Source organism: Monocercomonoides exilis (assembly GCF_001643675.1).
Source record: "Monocercomonoides exilis strain PA203 chromosome Unknown scaffold7-2047599, whole genome shotgun sequence".
Taxonomy (NCBI): Eukaryota; Preaxostyla; order Oxymonadida; family Polymastigidae; genus Monocercomonoides; species Monocercomonoides exilis.
Window position 1 is genome coordinate 699,562 of NW_027150552.1, and position 17,309 is coordinate 716,870.

General features: G+C 38.6%; 3 protein-coding genes across 3 annotated transcripts; 1 reads left to right on the top strand and 2 right to left on the bottom strand.

Moving 5' to 3' along the window:
- The first annotated feature begins 46 nt into the window (after nucleotides 1-46).
- MONOS_3677 (uncharacterized protein) lies at nucleotides 47-14,191 on the top strand. Its single transcript, XM_067873692.1, has 3 exons — nucleotides 47-271; nucleotides 343-12,402; nucleotides 12,592-14,191. The coding sequence occupies exons 1-3, from the start codon at nucleotides 59-61 to the stop codon at nucleotides 13,951-13,953; spliced, it is 13,635 nt and encodes a 4,544-aa protein (XP_067733348.1). The 5' UTR covers nucleotides 47-58; the 3' UTR covers nucleotides 13,954-14,191.
- Nucleotides 14,192-14,295: 104 nt separating this feature from the next.
- MONOS_3678 (uncharacterized protein) lies at nucleotides 14,296-15,913 on the bottom strand. The gene is made up of 6 exons (XM_067873693.1): nucleotides 15,873-15,913; nucleotides 15,788-15,817; nucleotides 15,681-15,701; nucleotides 15,290-15,633; nucleotides 14,965-15,228; nucleotides 14,296-14,878 (listed from the first exon to the last, which is right to left on the bottom strand). The coding sequence occupies exons 1-6, from the start codon at nucleotides 15,898-15,900 to the stop codon at nucleotides 14,696-14,698; spliced, it is 870 nt and encodes a 289-aa protein (XP_067733349.1). The 5' UTR covers nucleotides 15,901-15,913; the 3' UTR covers nucleotides 14,296-14,695.
- Nucleotides 15,914-16,224: 311 nt separating this feature from the next.
- On the bottom strand, nucleotides 16,225-17,283 carry MONOS_18563 (putative Yip1 domain member 6 protein). Its single transcript, XM_067871594.1, has 5 exons — nucleotides 17,068-17,283; nucleotides 16,949-16,991; nucleotides 16,754-16,876; nucleotides 16,506-16,663; nucleotides 16,225-16,448 (listed from the first exon to the last, which is right to left on the bottom strand). The coding sequence occupies exons 1-5, from the start codon at nucleotides 17,264-17,266 to the stop codon at nucleotides 16,339-16,341; spliced, it is 633 nt and encodes a 210-aa protein (XP_067733350.1). The 5' UTR covers nucleotides 17,267-17,283; the 3' UTR covers nucleotides 16,225-16,338.
- Nucleotides 17,284-17,309: the final 26 nt, after the last annotated feature.

The window sequence follows — 17,309 nt, forward strand, 5'->3', positions numbered from 1 at the left end:
CTCAGAAATATAAGTTAAGGTACATATTGGTGCTTATTTGTTTTCGGGCGTTTTATCGATGCAGAGGCCCAAAAGCAGGCTGTTATTTAAGCTTGCGGCCCAATTAATTTTTGTATACATGTTTTTGTTCATTGCTATATCAACCTGGGTGCACGAACTTCGATTACCTTCATTTATTCCGATTGTTATTGTTTTTTTTATTTTCGACTACATATTTAATTTGGGGGTATTAACCAATATATTTCATAAATCTTGGATATCGCTGAAAGAAGTTTGCAAAAAATTTCTTTTTATTAATTGCTTTTCACAAAAACAAAAATAATCAATATTACTTATTTCTAGTACATTAACTACACAAAATTTATCGACAGAACAAAAAACAAAACAAGCAATTTTCAATCGTTTAGGTCTCTTTTACATATCTTAATGCCTATTACTTTTTTCAACTCGGAATCGAGAAAATCTTTAATGAATGACAATTTGAAACAAAAAATCAAATATCGTTCATCTTCAAAGTTAAAACACATGCACGGAAATAAAAAAGATCTAACACCATCTACAATTATGATTCATACATTTTATCTCATTCGTTCAGCACCAATTTTGACAATAATTTTTTTCATTTTTTGTTTCATTTTCTGGAAAGCAATGACTTGGATCCCAACTCCTCTTACAAAACCACAGAAATTTGTTGTTTTCGATCATTCAATGCAAAAAACATTGTTAGCTGAACATGTTTCAGAGAGCTCGAGAGCTTTTCCGTTGAAGAACTTGAATTCACAGTTCATTTTATCATTATCACTTCAAAATCAGGATTACTATTCATCAAAAGCAATCTCTTTCACAAATGCAAACATGAAATCTCTTCAAAATCTTCCTCAGTCGACTGCATTCACTCCAAAAGTTTGTCCGTTGTCGACATCGGCTCTTCTTCCATTTTATTCGTTGATGCTGCCAAGTCCTTCAACTTCATTCACAGAGACGCTGCTGTTTCCTCTTTTAGCTTCGTCAGCTGCCAGAAACATCGCCTCGACAACTGAGGAGTTTCTGCCATCTGGAAGCAGCCTGCTGAATCGATATGCAAATTCTTTTCAATCACCTTTTTCATCGATTCAGCAAGAAAAAACAAATCAAATGCTCAATTCTTTCCCTTCTCTACAACAACAGCGTCAGCTTTATTCCGAATCTTCACCATCTCAAAACAAGAATTTTATCAATCCAACAATAAATTCGCAAAACACATTCAATTTTTCGAAGACACCACCAATTTTGCTGTCTTTGCAGACTATTTCATCTGAAAGCAATCAATTCATCACTCGCTCTTCTGCCTCAACATCATCACCAACTTCGTCATTTTCTGCATCATCTCGTTCCGTTTCCTCTTCATCCTTCTCCACTTCTTCTTCTTCTTCTTCTTCTTCTTCTTCTTCTTCTTTATTTTCACCTTCTCCTTCGCATCTCCAATCGTTGTTCCCTCTCTTTGTCCATCCGCTAATGGAGATGTGCGAGAGAATCCCTTCTTCACTGTACATCAACAAATATCCCACTTCGCAAGCACTTCAGCCAGCCAACTCTTCCAATTCATCGTCTCCTTCATTCACAACAACAGCACAAGCATCAGTCTCACCATCATTTACTGACCCCGATTATGTGAGTGATGAAGACGACCCTTGCTTCATTCCTTCATTTCGCTTCCCTCCGTCGGCATTCAACACCTCATCCTCTGTGTCATTTCGCTCGTCCTATTTCACTCCGCTGCAGCTTGCCTCGCGGCACACCGCATCGTCTTTGCAGATGATGGCAGATTTTGTGGCTGCCCGGTTTCTCGAAGACTGCACATCGGTGGAGATCACAGCAGTGAGCGAAGAGGATAATGAACAGGGAAAGGGAGGAAATGGCGATGGAGGAGGAGGAGGAGGAGGAGGAGGAGGAATTGGAGAAGGCTTGAAGGCTCATGGCTGGAAAGGGATGAATAGTTTCAATTCGAAAAAGGAGAAGACGAGGCGAAAGAACGAGGCAAAAGCGGGTGGGAGAGCAAAAGAAACGGAGTTGGATCCGATCAGCAAAGCGATGCGGAGCAACGGAGGGCGCGTGTTCAAAGTGAAGTCGAGAATTTTGGACGCCAACGAAGACGACGAAAAGAACATCAAAAACGAGGTGATTGTGCCGATTTCTTTGCATGCCCAGCAATTCTCACCAAATGAAATCGAAGGACTGAACCAAGATGCAGACAAAGAGAAGAACAAGAATGGAAGAACCGCCAATGAAGCTGAAAATGACAAATCATCTTCATCTTTTTCTTTTCCGACTTCTTCTCCTTCAACAGAATCCCCTTCAAGTCATTTTGACCCACTTTTGCCTTTGTCTACATTCAATTCGCTTCCTCGACGGTTTCGCTCGGAAGCTGAGCGGCTTCGAAGCCTTCGTTCAGTCCTGCCGTCGATTCCACCACCTTTTATTCATCTTTTCTTGCCGCCTCTTTCTGAATGGGATGAGGAAAACAAACAGAAAGAGAATAAAAACAGAGAAAGAATGGGAAACGATGATGATGATGACGCAAAAGAGAAAAACACAAAACTTGATGCTGATTTTGAAAAAGTTGTTGGAAAAAGCGAAGCAGATGAAGGAAATGAAGACAAAGAAGAAGAAGAAATTGAAGTAATGGAAGAAGAAGAAGAGGATGATGAAGATGATGAAGCAAGCCATTTTAAAAGCATTGAATATTTTCCTTTTGACACGAAAAAAGAGAAACAAATCAAAAAAGAAGTTTTCAAATCTGTTGACAGCAAGCTGCTGATAGCATCGTTGTTCAGAGAAAAGCTGAAGAAAGATTTGGCAGACGACGAAAGAAGAGAAAAAGAGATGGCGCTGGAAAGCGAAATGCCACTTTTGGAAGGGTTTGCATCGCCTTCGCTTCAGCGGCGGTTCATTCGGATGAAAGAGCAAAAGAGTGGGAACGGGAATGTGAATGGAATGGCAACTGATGACGAGGGAGAAAAAGAAGGGGTCAAAACAGAAAATGGAGGAAAAGAAGGAAGAAGTGAGGAAGAAGAGGAAGAGGAAGAAGACTATTTGAACGAGCTGGAGCAAATCGAAGAAGAAGAAAGAGAGATTTGGAATGCTGAGTCAAGTCAAGTGAAGCGTCATGCCATTCGCATTGCCAAAAGAATAGAGAGAAACAGAAGAAGAGCCGAAAAGGAGAAGGAGAAGGAGAAGAAAAGAATGGAAGAAGAACAAGAAATGGAAGCAAAAGAGAATGCCCGGATTCTCCGCATTTCTTCGAACAAAATCAAAATGCACGCAGAAAAAGTGATTTTGAGAGGGAAACAGGAAGAGAAAAAAAGAGAAATTGAGAAGAAGAAGAGGAGAAAAGAAGCAAAAATTGCATATTATCTGAAGACATATGAAAAGGGAAGGAAGAAATACGAGAAATTTGCACTTGTTCCTTTGAATGAGGAGTATGGAATTGTCACGCAGATCGGCAGAGATGAAGATGCGATTGACAACAGAAATGACAACAACAAACATTCGACTCATTTTCCTTCTTCATCTTCATCTTCTTCGTCTGCTTTTGCTTTGCATCATCAGTCAACTCATTTCCCAGAAAAGGAAAAACATAAAAAGCAGTCTTCAAAAAAGAGTGCTTCAACAAGTGACAGTCAAATTGACTCTTCATCATCTTCATCAGCATCATCATCCTCTTCCTTTTCCGATCCCTTGTCTCAACATGTGCAGACGATGATTGTGTGGCTTCCACTGCTCAGCAGCGAGGCCTTTGACTCGATGCTCTATCCAGTGTCTCTTGCTTCCCACCCTTCTTTCAGAAGATATTTGCCTCAAGTCAATGCAATGCACAATATGCCCCATGGAAAGACTGCAAATGCCTTTTCACTGAGCAGTCTGTCTTCTCATTTGTTCTCAAGAAGCAGAGATTCAACAAAAAACAGTAGGAAAAACGATGATGATGCAAACGCAGAAGTCCATTCTAAACAGGAGCAAACGCAGGTGAACACGAAACATTCATCTCCAGATGTTGAATCATCAACTGAAAACGATGTAATTTCAGATATTTTCAATGACAACACGAATTTGGCATTTGTGAACAAAAACGGAGATTTCAGTGCTCCATCAGCTGTTTTGGCAAATTGGGAAAAAGTGAAAGATTTGTTTTGTTTTGAAGGAGAAAGCAATGGAGTATCTATTTCATCATCTAACTATAATACAATGTCTTTGCTAAAATCGTCTTTAATAAATGCAAATTCTCAATCTCCTGCATTATCTCAAGATTCTGGTTCTGATTCATCATCTTTTTCCTCTTCCTCTTCACAACCATCGCCCTTCCAAGACAATTCTCTTCCACTCCAATTCGCATCCTCTTCAGTGCGCAATCTATGGCTTTCTTTTGCTCTGTTGAATGCTTCCATCACATTTCTCTTTGCTCCTTCTGCCACTTTGAATGAACAGTCACTCATTTTACTTCGTTCACAGCGTTTGTGCTCGCTTTCTCTGCGGACTCTGAAAAGGAAAGAGGAAGAAAAGAAGAATGAAGAAGAAAGGCAGAAAGAAAGATTTGAGCAGGTGAGGAAGAAAGTTGCATCACAAATTTCAAGCGGGAAAAAGAAAGACAAAGAAAAGGAGAAAGCAAACTGGAGGAAAAAGGAAGATGGAAAGGAAAGTAACAACAACAATGTTGGATTGAACTTTTATGGAGGCTATCATCAGAGAGGTATGCAACAATACATGGGAAGCGAGGCAAGCAAAGCAGTTAAGGGGAAAATTATGATGAAGATCCGCTTTTACAAGCGAGCGATGAATGAAGAGGAGAAAGAAAGGGCAAGATGGGCACGGATGAAGGAAAAAAGGATGGAGAAAATCATGTTGGAGCAGTTGGAGGAGTTAAGAGAAGGAATTAGAAGAAGAAATGAGGAACTGGAAAAAGCAAAGAATGTTGAAGAAGAGAAGGTTGGAGAAGAAAATGCAACAATAGAAGAAAAAGGAAGGGAAGGAGAAAGCAAAGTGGAAAATAAAAATAATAACAGTGCGAATTCTGATGGAAATGTTGTAAGTTCTGATGTAGTTGAAAACGAAATGAACAAAAAACAAATTGAAGACAACCAATCGACAGTAACTTCTACCACGTTGATACGCTCTTTCAACAAGCGCACAATTTACAATTGTTTCTCTTCTCTTGAGTCAACTTTATTGTGCTTTTATAGAAATTATGTGAAAGTATTTATTGACCACATCCTGATGTTAGCAAGCCATTTAGCAGATAAACTTGCATTTTATTTTTCTTATCCAGCAAATTTCCCATTTTTCAGAAAGAGTACAAAGCAAAAGCCACAAATTTTAAGAGAACTTTCTGAAATTTCACCAGATTTGCCATTTGATTCGAGTGCCTCTTCATATTTCGATACTATTTCGCAGTCGTCTTCTGTGCAATCTTCCATATTTTCTCTATCATCGATGGCTTCTCTATTCTCTCCGACTGGACAAGAAATGTTGTATTCCCAGCGCTCTCCACAGAATTACGCAACGCTCACTGACTGGATCAACGAGAAGGAGCAGAAAGTGGCTGAGAAGAAGAAGAAAACAGAGCAAAAAAGTTCAGCAAAAAATAAAAACGGTGCAGAAGCAACTTCAACTGATACCCCCTTTTCTCCAACTTATGATGCTTCAATGGCAACATCTTCATCACTTTCTTTTTCTCAATCTCCAAATTCACTTTCAAAGCATCCTTTACTTTCGCTTCTTTCATCCCATCTTGCCTTTTTCTCTGCTCTCCGTTCAGCTTTCCATTCAGATTCATTCTATTCTTCTTTTATGTACTCGTTTTTTGTTCTTCTCTATCGTCTTTTCTGGATTGCAGCATCTGTTTTTGTGAAGTTGGCTGCGCTGTCTACAATGCTGCATGTTGTGTATATTTCTGTTCGTATTCTCGTCTTCTTATCATCCACTGCTTTAAGACCAACATCCGACAATTATTTAAACAGACAAAGCGATTCATTTGACGATGATTTGTTAGACGAGGAAGATTTCTATCAGATTATGCTATCCACAAAAGCTGGGAGAAGATCAAAGAACAAGAGAAGCGAGCTGTTTGAGATGCCTTTGAACACAATGAAGAGTTTTCGATCTTTTGATCCGTCTTCTTCATCATCTGAAGGAAAGACAGGGGTGTTTTCTGGGTTGTTGGATGACTTGTCGTCTGTTAACCTCTCAAGCATTTCTGCAATGACTTCTCCCCAAACAGTTTCACAGGGATACAAACAAAATGCTGCTTCTCATTCTCATTTGCATCCATTTCACTCAAACAATGATAATTATGCACACCACCACCACAGTCATCACAAACACCATCACAATCGTTATTCCCACAAAAGCAAGCATCATTCATACGAATTGTCTGCAATCGAACTTACACAGATACTTTCATATGTCACAGTTTCAAGCTCTCACTTTAGCTTTGCTCCTCTGCTGTATTTTGTCATTGTGGACATCTCCTTCTCCATTGTCATTGGGATTGTCATTAGAGAAGCCATTCTTCCACTCATTCGCAGCGTTCTTCTGCTCTCTCCTTTCGCGGCAAAGGTTTTTGCAGCTGCTGCTGTGATTCTGAGATCTCAGGAAGAAGAAAATAGCAAGCCACACTTGTTTCAACAGTTCTGTATTGTAGATGGTCTTGAAAGTTATGGAAGAGATAACCTTGGCGGAGCAACAAATGATACACTTATTTCTGACTCATCCTCCGTTTATTTGCAACAGTCACACTCGTTGCTTTATGCGCCGTTTGTAACATCTTCTGGCACTGTTGTTTCAAAGCTACGAGAAACGTGGAACGGATCTGTTATTCTGCCAGGTATTATATTTAACAGAAGCATTCAATCTTTTGATTCACAAGATAATTATGCCCATTCCGACGACTCTTTCAACAACAAAGACTATTCTAATTTAGACACAAATTATGCATCAAATGTGAATGGAGCATTGCTTGACTCGATTTCAGATGGCAATTCTCATTCAACAATATCGTCAATGAATGTGATTGGAGTGCCAATTGTTCTCGGCAGTTCACTCGTAATGGGGTGTTCGTGCAGAGAGAATGGATGCAACATACCCAACGATGCAAGAAAGTACATATTTACCACACCTGCACTTTTATTTAGCTCTCAAGCAACAAACGCATCAGTGAAAATGCTATCAACTCAACTAAAAAATGATTTATCTTCAAATGAAACGTCACAAAATCAGCTAGAGTCAACAATTGCATCAAAGAATTCCCCTACAAAGACTGATTCAGCAACACTAACGAAAACCGTACTATCTTCCTCCAAAAAAACTCAACAATCAAAAAAGATTTCTTCCGCATTTCCTTTGGCCTTTGATTCTTCCTCTCACATATGCACATCCGAAAATGTTTCTTCAAATAGAAAAATATCATTTTTTCTACGTATCATCATTTGGCTGCTTTTCCCTTCATCCTCGCTCAGTCTATCGCCATCTTTGCGGTTTTTCTCTTGGCTCTGGATCGGATTCGTTGTCATTACTATTCTTTTTGTCACCTATGAACTCGTTCTCTCCATTCAGAAAGCGCACCAACAGGAAGAAGAACGAGAAAATCTTGAAGAATACAAGGAGCGTGTTCTGATGCATCAAAACAAAGCAAAAGATGGATCCTACATGAGCGATGCAAACAGGAGGAAAAATGATGTACTGTCATTATCACAAAGTCAACAAGCTTCTTCTCACATTTCGGCATATCCTTCTTCACTGGCAGAATTCCACCCGTCAGATCTTCAACGTCAGATGACACAATCATTTTCTTCATCCAACTCTTCGCGGTTAGTTTCATCTGGCGCACTTCAAAGCTCATCATCCGCGCTTCGCTCTCATTTAATTCCATCAGCAACAAATGCACATGCTTCCAAAACATTAGCTTTGCCAACATCTCAGTTTCCTTCTTTGCGTCAGCAGCAGATATTGTCTCATCGATATGATGATCCTCATCGAAGCTCAGTGAATGAGTGGATTCCACCAAATTATCCACTTTCATCGTTGGATTATCTCCATTCCTATCCAAGCTTTAAAACACATTCATCATCTTCCTCAAGTTATTCAAGTCAGCAAAGAGAACAAAACTTGCGGCGTGAGAGGGAAAAGGAAAAGGAAAGGACGAGAGAAAAGATGAGAGAAAAAGAAGAGCAAGAGAGAGAAAAAGCACGAGAGAAAGAAAGAAAGAGAGAACGAGAAATCGCGGCAATGCTCGAGCAAGAAGGCAAAAAGCCGCTTTGGCCAAGCATTAAAGCAGGAGCATTGAGCATCATCTCAACGTTGTGGGAGGTGTTTGTGAAGATGCTCCACTTCTCGCTTGTGATCGCCCTGGGATTTTATTCTCTCTTCCTCCACAGGCTTCTCGTACGGATCGTTAAACTCACTTTCAGACACCTCAGAAACATTGAGAAGAGGAACATAAAAGGAGGAACTAAGGAAGAGAACGCATTTGTTTTGTATCTGAAGGAGCTTACTGGAAGAAATACACCAACACAAATGCCGCGTGTTGACAATGTGAAGGACGCAATGGCAGTAAACGAATGTGACAACATTCAAACATTTCCTCCGCTTCTTTCAAAGATGGCTACAAGCAAAGGAGGCGGATGGGATAATGATGAAGATGATGTTGTGGGAAGGATTCCGAGGGAGATGAAGAAAAAGACGAGAAAAAGAAGAAGCAAAAAGAATTCCAAAGGAAACACGAAAAATGAAAAGAAAGTTGCGTGGTGGATGTTTTGGAAAAGGCGAGAAGGTAAAAACGAGAAAAAAGAAAATAAAGAAGAAAACATTTTCAACAATAAAAATGTGCATGAAGATGAAATTGATGAAATGCTAACAGATTCTGAAAATGAGTCAAGTACTGATTTTTATGATGATACACTGACATTGAGAAGTCTGGAAAAGAAAATGAATGAAAGAAAGAGAAAACGCAAAATAGGGAGAAAGCATCACTCAAGCAAAAGCACTTCCAATAAAATCAATGGTGAGCCAATAAATACAACTGATAAAGAAAGAAGAAGCGAATCGAAAAAGATCAACGGAGAAGCAGATAAGAATAGCAATTATAAGCAAAAGGCGGCAGTGAATGAACTGAGCGAAACATCAGACTCTTTGACGTTTTTGTCTTCCTCCACCTCTTTTGCCTCTTTTTCTTCCACTTCTTTATTTTCTGACAGTTCATATGATGATGACGATTTTTCTGAAAGAGACTTGAGCTCATTAGAAGACTTTATTCCAATCGAGATTCCATTCCAGTACCCTTACCACCACCACCACCATCATCCTCGTCATCATTCACACAGAACACATTCTCTATTGAGCCACAGCCACAACCACTCAAACAACCTGCATCTCTTTGCCTCTAATTGCTTACAAAAGCAGAGGCAACTCCGATTACAGCTGTTGTCTCAGCAGGCAAATGAAAACTCCACACAACTGCAGACAAAACAACAGCAAGAGCTGCTTAAGCGCTATTCTTCGTCAAAGAGTGCTCGCAAGACAGAGTGGAGTGTGATTGATGTTGAGATCCAGCGTCTTCGCGAGCTTGAGGAAATAGTTGGGTGGAAGCACAACAAATGGAATCTGCTGAAAAGAGACGAGAAGGAGAAGAAGTACATGGAGGAGATTGCTTATCTGCAGAAGAAGGACATCGAAGAGGCACAGCTCAAACAGATGAAGAAAGTGGAAGAACTGTGGAAGAATGTGCCGAAAGCAAAGAAAAAAGGAGGAGAAGGCAACCAATCAGCACAATCGTCATCATCTACTGCAGGGAACTTTGCTTCTTCAAAGCAAAGTCAAGAAAAAGAGCGAAAAAAGCAGCAAAAACAGAATCAAGCAACATCGACACCAGCCTCAACAACATCAGCATCTACATCAACAACGACATCTTTTCCTTCTTCAGCTTCAAATACAACTGTCGCTTCTGTCAATGATAGTAATTCAACAGCCATGCAAGCAATGCAATCAACATCAAATGCAGATTCCATTGCCAGCGAACAGACGAAACAGAAGGATGAAAAGAGACTGAAAGAAGAAAGAGAAAGAGAGAAAGAATTGAAAGAATTGAAAGAGAAAGAGGAACGAGAGAGAAGAGAGAAAGAAGAAAAGGAGAATTTTGCGAGGGAGCGAGCAGAACGAGAAAGAAAAAGAAAAGAAAAAGAACTTCAGATGCAAAAGGAGCATCAAGAGAGAATGGAACGAGAGAGAGAAAGAAAAGAGAAAGAAGAGAGAGAAAGGAAAGAAAGAGAAGAGAAGGAAAGACAAGACCGCATCAGAAGAGAAAAAGAGAAATTAGAATGGAGATTAAGAATCAAAGAGAAGAAAGAGAAGGAGAGATTGGAAAAAGAGCAAAGAGACAAAGAAAAGAAGGAGAAAGAGAGAATGGAAAGAGAGCGGCGAGAACAAGAAAGACAGCAACGGGAAAAAGACAGAGAAAAAGAGAAGTACGGAATGTTTGTGAGCGAAGACTGGATGCTGAGAGAACGAGAACGAAGAGAAAGAGAGCAGAGACAGCTAAAAATACGTATTTTGGAGCCAAACAAACCGAAACAAGCGAAAAAGGAGACATTTTTGAATGTTTATCAGTCAGAAAAAGTGAACGAAAAAAGCCCATCAAATGCTCAATCACGAACACAACACAGTGAAAACGAGGCAACAACTCAGAATCAGATGAATGCAAGCCAAGAGAATGCAGAAGACTTCAATTTGAATCCGATGCAGCCACAGTATCAAGCAAGCAAAGAAGATATTTCGCTTTTTGATCTGATTGAAGAAGATGGCATAGATGAGTTTATGCAGACAGAACTGTATTCAACTTATTCAGAGCATTCGACAGTCAGCGATGGCAACGAAAGAAGGGCAAATGAGACGAGTGAGGTTGAAAGGGTACGCTCCTCTCAGATTGAAAAAACTGACAAACCGAACGAAGAGAATTCTTCAGCTGGAAACGCATCAACAACAAAGACGGGAGCGTTTTCTTATGTTTCGCCTTATTTAAATGGTGATAATTTCTCAAAGTTACCACGCATTATACCAAAACTTACACTCGAAGAGTTAGACAGAAAAGATACACCAAATAACACAGGAAGAAGATCTCTCAATGAAAATTCACTTTCAAAGGATGGCTTATCCACAAATGTGTCATCAATTAAGCGTGTTATTTCATCCTCAGACATTCCTCTTACCCCAGTTCCAGGTGAGCCTGTTGCTTATTCTTCTTCAACTGCTACTTCTTCAAGTTACTCTTCTTTCTCTTCGTATTCAACTCCATCTGTAATCAACACCGTGATTGGCAACAGACAAAAAAGCAAAATCTCAAAAAATGTATCAATCATTCCACCAAGCTATGCCTTCAATGAATCTTCGATGCCTGATCTGCCTCCAACTCCTACCTCTGCTTTTGCCAACTTATCGCCTGCAATTGACAGGATAAGCCGTTCTCATCTGTCAACTTCTGCATCTCCCCACGTTGCATCAGCATCATCATCTTATTCTACATCTTCTCCTTCTATTCATTCTTTCCCCTCAACAGCTACTCCTCCTCTTCCTCTTCCTCCGCTTCCTCTGTTTCTTTCTCCGCCTATACGTAACACTCGCAACAGAGCAGCCGGTTCAACAACACCAAGAAGCAGAGAAATTGAGAGAGTTGGCTTGAAAGAGAAGGATGTCAAAAGATCAATCAGCATGGAAGACATGATGTACTATCCAAATGATCAGTCAAATCGCTCTGATGCTTCTGAGTCATTGCCACCTTATTCATTCAACGAGAAAGCAGGAAACTTTTACGAAGACGGAAGAGTCTCAACCGAATTCGAAGGGACGAAGCACAATTACCCTCACAAATTATATCATCATTCAGTTTCTGAATCAACAGATGGCTCGTTTTCTCCTTCATCTTTGTCTTCGTCCTCTTCCTCCTCTTCCTCTTCCTCCTCTTCTTCTGTTCCTCATTCCTCGTCCATCCGTCTAACAAGGCAGATGCTGCAACAGCCAGTCACAACTCCGCCTGTTGTTTCCATCCCACCACAGCCTGCTCCGCCTCTCATGCAATCGCCTCCAGCTTTCTTTTCATCGCACGCCAGTGTGCTCCCTGCAAACAGGGCCAATCCTCTTTCTGGGCAGAACTTGCCTCGCCAGGCAGATTCCAGCAACTCGCCGTACTTGCCTTCTTCTTCATCTTCGTCTTCATCGTCGTCTTCTTCTTCTTCTATTTCAGTTATATCTCCTGCAACCATGTTAATTCAGCCTAGCTCATCTGTTCATTCACCATCAACATTGTCAATATTTCCATCAGCTCAACCACAATATGATTCTCGCTTTTCACTCGTTCCTGAGCATGTTCGCCAAGGAGAGGTGTGTTTCGGAAGCTTGTGTGATATATATTTTTATGAAAATGAATTTTTACCTTTAAGAATAATTGAACTTGAAAAATTACTATCGTTGAATTCTTTGTATTTTAAAACCTTTTTTGATTCTTTTATTAATCGTTGATGATTCATAATGTCTTTATACTTGATGTTTATATAATTCTCTATTTTCCAGAATGCCTATCCATATGCGTCTTTCTCTCCTCTGTTCGAGCGGGAGAAGTTCAACAGCCCGCCGCCAATGTATACTTATCTGTCTTCATCCACCGCGTCTGCCTGTTCTGCCTCTTCACCTGCGCCTTCTTCGTTTGTGTCGTCGCATCTGTCTTCTGTTTCGCCGTCTTCATTGAGCGACGTTTCGATGTCAGTTGACAGCAACGAGCAGCTTCTACAGCAGTCTCAATACAGAAACTTTGACACACAAAAGCAAATGGCTTCACAAAATGGAACTTTGCCGAGTTTCTTTTCCACGGCTGCGTTAGCTTCGACATCATCAGCTGCAACTTATTCTCTTTCGAACACATCTTACTCTTATCCGTCTTCAGAAACAGAATATCCACAGCCTTCCATTGACTCCAATACGTCAACACAGAATGATTCTCCAACCGCAAAGCCAACTATTTCATCATCATCTTCTTCGGATGCAGAAACAGCCGACTCCACATCCCCGAAGCTGATGGAGCCTTCTTCAGATCCGCTGGATTCCACTTTGTCTTCTTCCTTTGAAACACACCAGCCGTATGCTCTGTCTGCCACATCTCCTCCCTTTTCGCCGAGGTATTCGCCTCCGCCTTTGCTGGACGACAGCCATCCGTTTTATTCGCTCGGCCTCGACTCTTTTTCTTTCAATTCTCCTCCGCCGCCTCTTTCTCATTCTCCGAATCCTCATTCCTCTTTCTTCTCTTCTCATTCTTCGTCCTCTTCGTCCTCTGCTGATGCTTCGTATCCGTCTTCTCCTTCTTCGAACAGCCATGATCATCTGTTTTCATCAGACTGGGGATTTTCGTTGTTAGCACCTCCTCATTCTTCATCTTCATCATCATCGTCATCTTCATCATCGACGTCAGCTGCAGAAACGTCTTCTTCTCCTTCCTCTTCTTCCTCCTCTTCTTCTTCAACTTCTAATTCTTCTTCGTCAATGGCATCACAAAATTATATATCATCGTTTTTCAATTTGGTTGATGCACCGACAAGCCCTCGCAGCCAATCTCCTTCCGTAGCAGTTCCGCTGTCTCCGCCTTTTTCACTCAATTCGTCGACTTTCTACAAATACGCAGATGAGTCTGAACACAATCCTATGCTTCTTCATTCTTCTCTGCAGCAGTTGCATTCCTCATCCACCGATTCTCCATCGACATCCATCGGCGACCCGAATCCTTCATCGACTTATATGTCTCATTTGTACGAAATACACAATAGTTTAAGCCTCGAGCCGTCATCTCTTGCAAGTGGGCACGTACAACGCAGCGAAGAACAACGCTCCAGACTGGGAAGATCTCTGGGCTCAAAGGAAAAACAAGAAGATTCCGTGAAGTAGGACAAAATTTCAGAAGACAATCTTGAATTTAAAAAAATAGAATAAAAGTGATTTTTTTAATGTCAATTTTTTTTGAGCCATTCATTCATTTAATAACATTTTAGTGCAGTTTTATCAACAAAAGTTTGAGTGATGTTTTTCATTTGAAAAACGAACAAAGAAATTATTACTAAAATAAACTAAATCAAAAATGGAAAAGTTGATACTGTATTCTATTCTGCTTGGAAAATGCAATGGAAAAAAAAAGATTTCCAAAAAGTTCGACAGTTTTCTTTTATTTCCTTTTTGAGTTATTGATATTTCACATCATTTTACTCCGAAAAAAAAAACACAGAGTAATTAAAGTGATATATTTCTATTCATGCTATAAAAAATTATTTGTTGTAAATTTTCATTTCAAAGGTTCCAATTCAAAAGATTGAAAAAATAAATAATAAAAATGATATCTTCATTTGCATTGCACTGATATCTGAAATGAATTTGAGAAACAACGAAATCAGATGAAAATTACAAGCGTAACCAACGATATACAAAATAATAATAATTTTTTTTTGCATTGTTATGCAAAAGCTTAAATATTATTACAAACAAATTAAAAATACAACCTGAAATCAAATTAAAAAAAAAATTTGAAAGAAAAGAAAATCGCATTTTCATCTTTCTCACTTTTCCAAAAATCATTTAATTGAATAAAACATAACGTTTTTCAAATGGCTTCTCTCTATCAGAAAGAATACTCATCTCAATCATCAGCAGGGGCTTGACCATAGAGCAAAAGAGAAATATTTTGCCAATATGTGCGAAGGAATACAACAAACATCGCCGCAATAAACCTAAACGAAAGAGTTACGGTATTGACTGAAATCAGAAGCTCAACCAAAAATTGTAATCCTCCGAGGAATTTTGTACCGGTTTTTGTTGGGCCCTGCATTCATTAAAACACAAGAAAGTATTTACAAAACCGATAAGTTAAAAAAATACAATAAAACAATAAATAAACAACTGACAAACCAGAGTGTTTCTGCCTGGAAGAATGATTGCACCACGAACAGTCCACACAACAAGAAACAATACGTGAACAACAGTCAGCAAGCAGCCGACAAACATGCATCTGCGCTCAATCTTATAACTGGGAACATATTGCGGAATAAGTTGGTCAATAGATGTCAAGACTGGCTGAGGATTCGCAAGAATATATTTTGCAGGCTTCATAAAAAACAAGTAATGCAAAATTGTGTGAAGAATTTGCTCAAATCCATCGATAACTAAAAACATCTATATTTCAAATAAAGGAAAATCAAAACTTAATAAAAAAATACATTGTAAATGTTCGTACTTGCATTGGAATTTTTTCACCTGCTCTGTCTGTTGTTGTTGCAAAACCGCAAATGATCATTGCAACTGCCCATACAAATTGAACGGCCATCCATATAAATGTATTTCCAACTTTGCTAAAAGGAAACAAATAAAGTTCATTCAAATTTTGTACGAATTCCTTTTCAATATTTGATTCAATTCCAGCTGCTGAAAGCATTTTTTTATTTCCACTTTCGCCTGCACTTCTAGTTTCCAGAGTGTTCAGTGCGGCAGAAGAGGAACTGTTTTGATCATTTAAACTGATGTCTGATTCAGGATCTGGCTCTGGATCTCCAGGAAATGTCCAACGAGTATCTCCGTCATCTTAAAGGAAAGCGATAATTAAATGATAAAAACATGTATAACCATACCATTGTAGTAATAAGTATCTCCTTTAAATGACATTATCAAACGGAATATTTAATTATTCAAATTTTAACAAAAAAATCAACAACATTAAAATTGAAAATTCAAATACCGCTGGACTGATCAATTGCAGAATACCAACCTAAAAGAGAATTGAAAGAATTATTCTGAAAAAAAAAAACAGTTTGATCTTTAACCTGGTGGAAGTTCTCTTTCAGAAGACATTTCTATTTATATTAATGGCTTTTGGATCAATAATAATCTATTTTTTATTAGGTATTTCGAAAAAATAAACTTGAACAGAATAAAATGGAATAAAAATAAAAAACAATTAATTAACTCACATCATTAAAAATTTGTCTTCAATTCAAAGAAGAAATGCTTGACACTATGCATTTGTATCTTTTCATAAATAAAGAGGGGAAGTATAATCGGTTCAAAGAATAAAAATTTCTGCATTTTGAATGCATTAATAGTCTGCTTTCATTTTAATATTGAGAGTTTCTTTATATGTGTTTAACATTTCTTTATATTAGCGATCAAAATTGAATAACTGTCAGTTTTTCACCGCAAAAATTTGAAATGATGTTGTGCTAAAAATAAACTCTGATTGAAAGGATATTTATCCAAATTAAATTGTCTTTGAAATGGCGATATGATTTCCTAACTTGTGATACTCAGCCAAGTTATACTTACACAAAAAAGGCAAACAGGATATAATGCAAGTACAACACGATTCGCATCAACGACACTTCTAAACATTGGAATAAGAGCTATAAAACAAATAATGATAAAATTGTTGAAAATATCTTGCCAAACAAATACAACACCTATTAATGCCCATACAAGGGCTGCAATACCCAACACTCCCTTTACAATTGTTGTTGCCAGTAGGCCTGCGGTATATGACAAAATCAATCCTATTAAAGCTATTGCTGCAAAAGGAAATGCCACATATCCAAGCAAGCAAACGCTCTGGAAAAATGATCTTTTATCATTGTATTGTTCAAAAAAATTCAAAACAAATTCGTTCATTATATTTAAAAGAAAAATAGAATTAATAAAAAATATCAAATACATTTGCCCCCCAAGAAGTGTAATGTTTACGGTGACAGCAGTAGATCCAAGCCACATTACAACAAAAACTATCGAAAAAAGAACAGATGGATCTTTTTTTGAAGATTTCGTTCCAACGAGGCAACTGATGAAAAAACAGATAAAATTTATATTAAAAAGTTATTCCTTTAAATGCGTTATATATATATTTTAATACCAAGCTAATGTGAGGCATATTAACAGAGGACCCCACAAATCCCCTAAAACGCACAGTTAATATGCACAAAAATAATCACAGAACACTTAAGTTAAAATAATAAGGAATCTGTTTCATACAATTTCGAAGTTCCTTTTGTAAATCTTTTCGTCTGGATGGAATAAGAACAACCGCAAGCTTTTGAACAATTGATCGACCATCTCTCAAAATTGACTCCATTACACTTTCATTAAGCGTATCTGAATCTTCCAATGTGAGAACATCATCTGACATTTCTCCTCCTTCATCAGAAGGAAGAGGATCCATAAAACTTGTCATGAGAAAAAACTTTTTATGGGATGAATTTCACAACAAATAAATA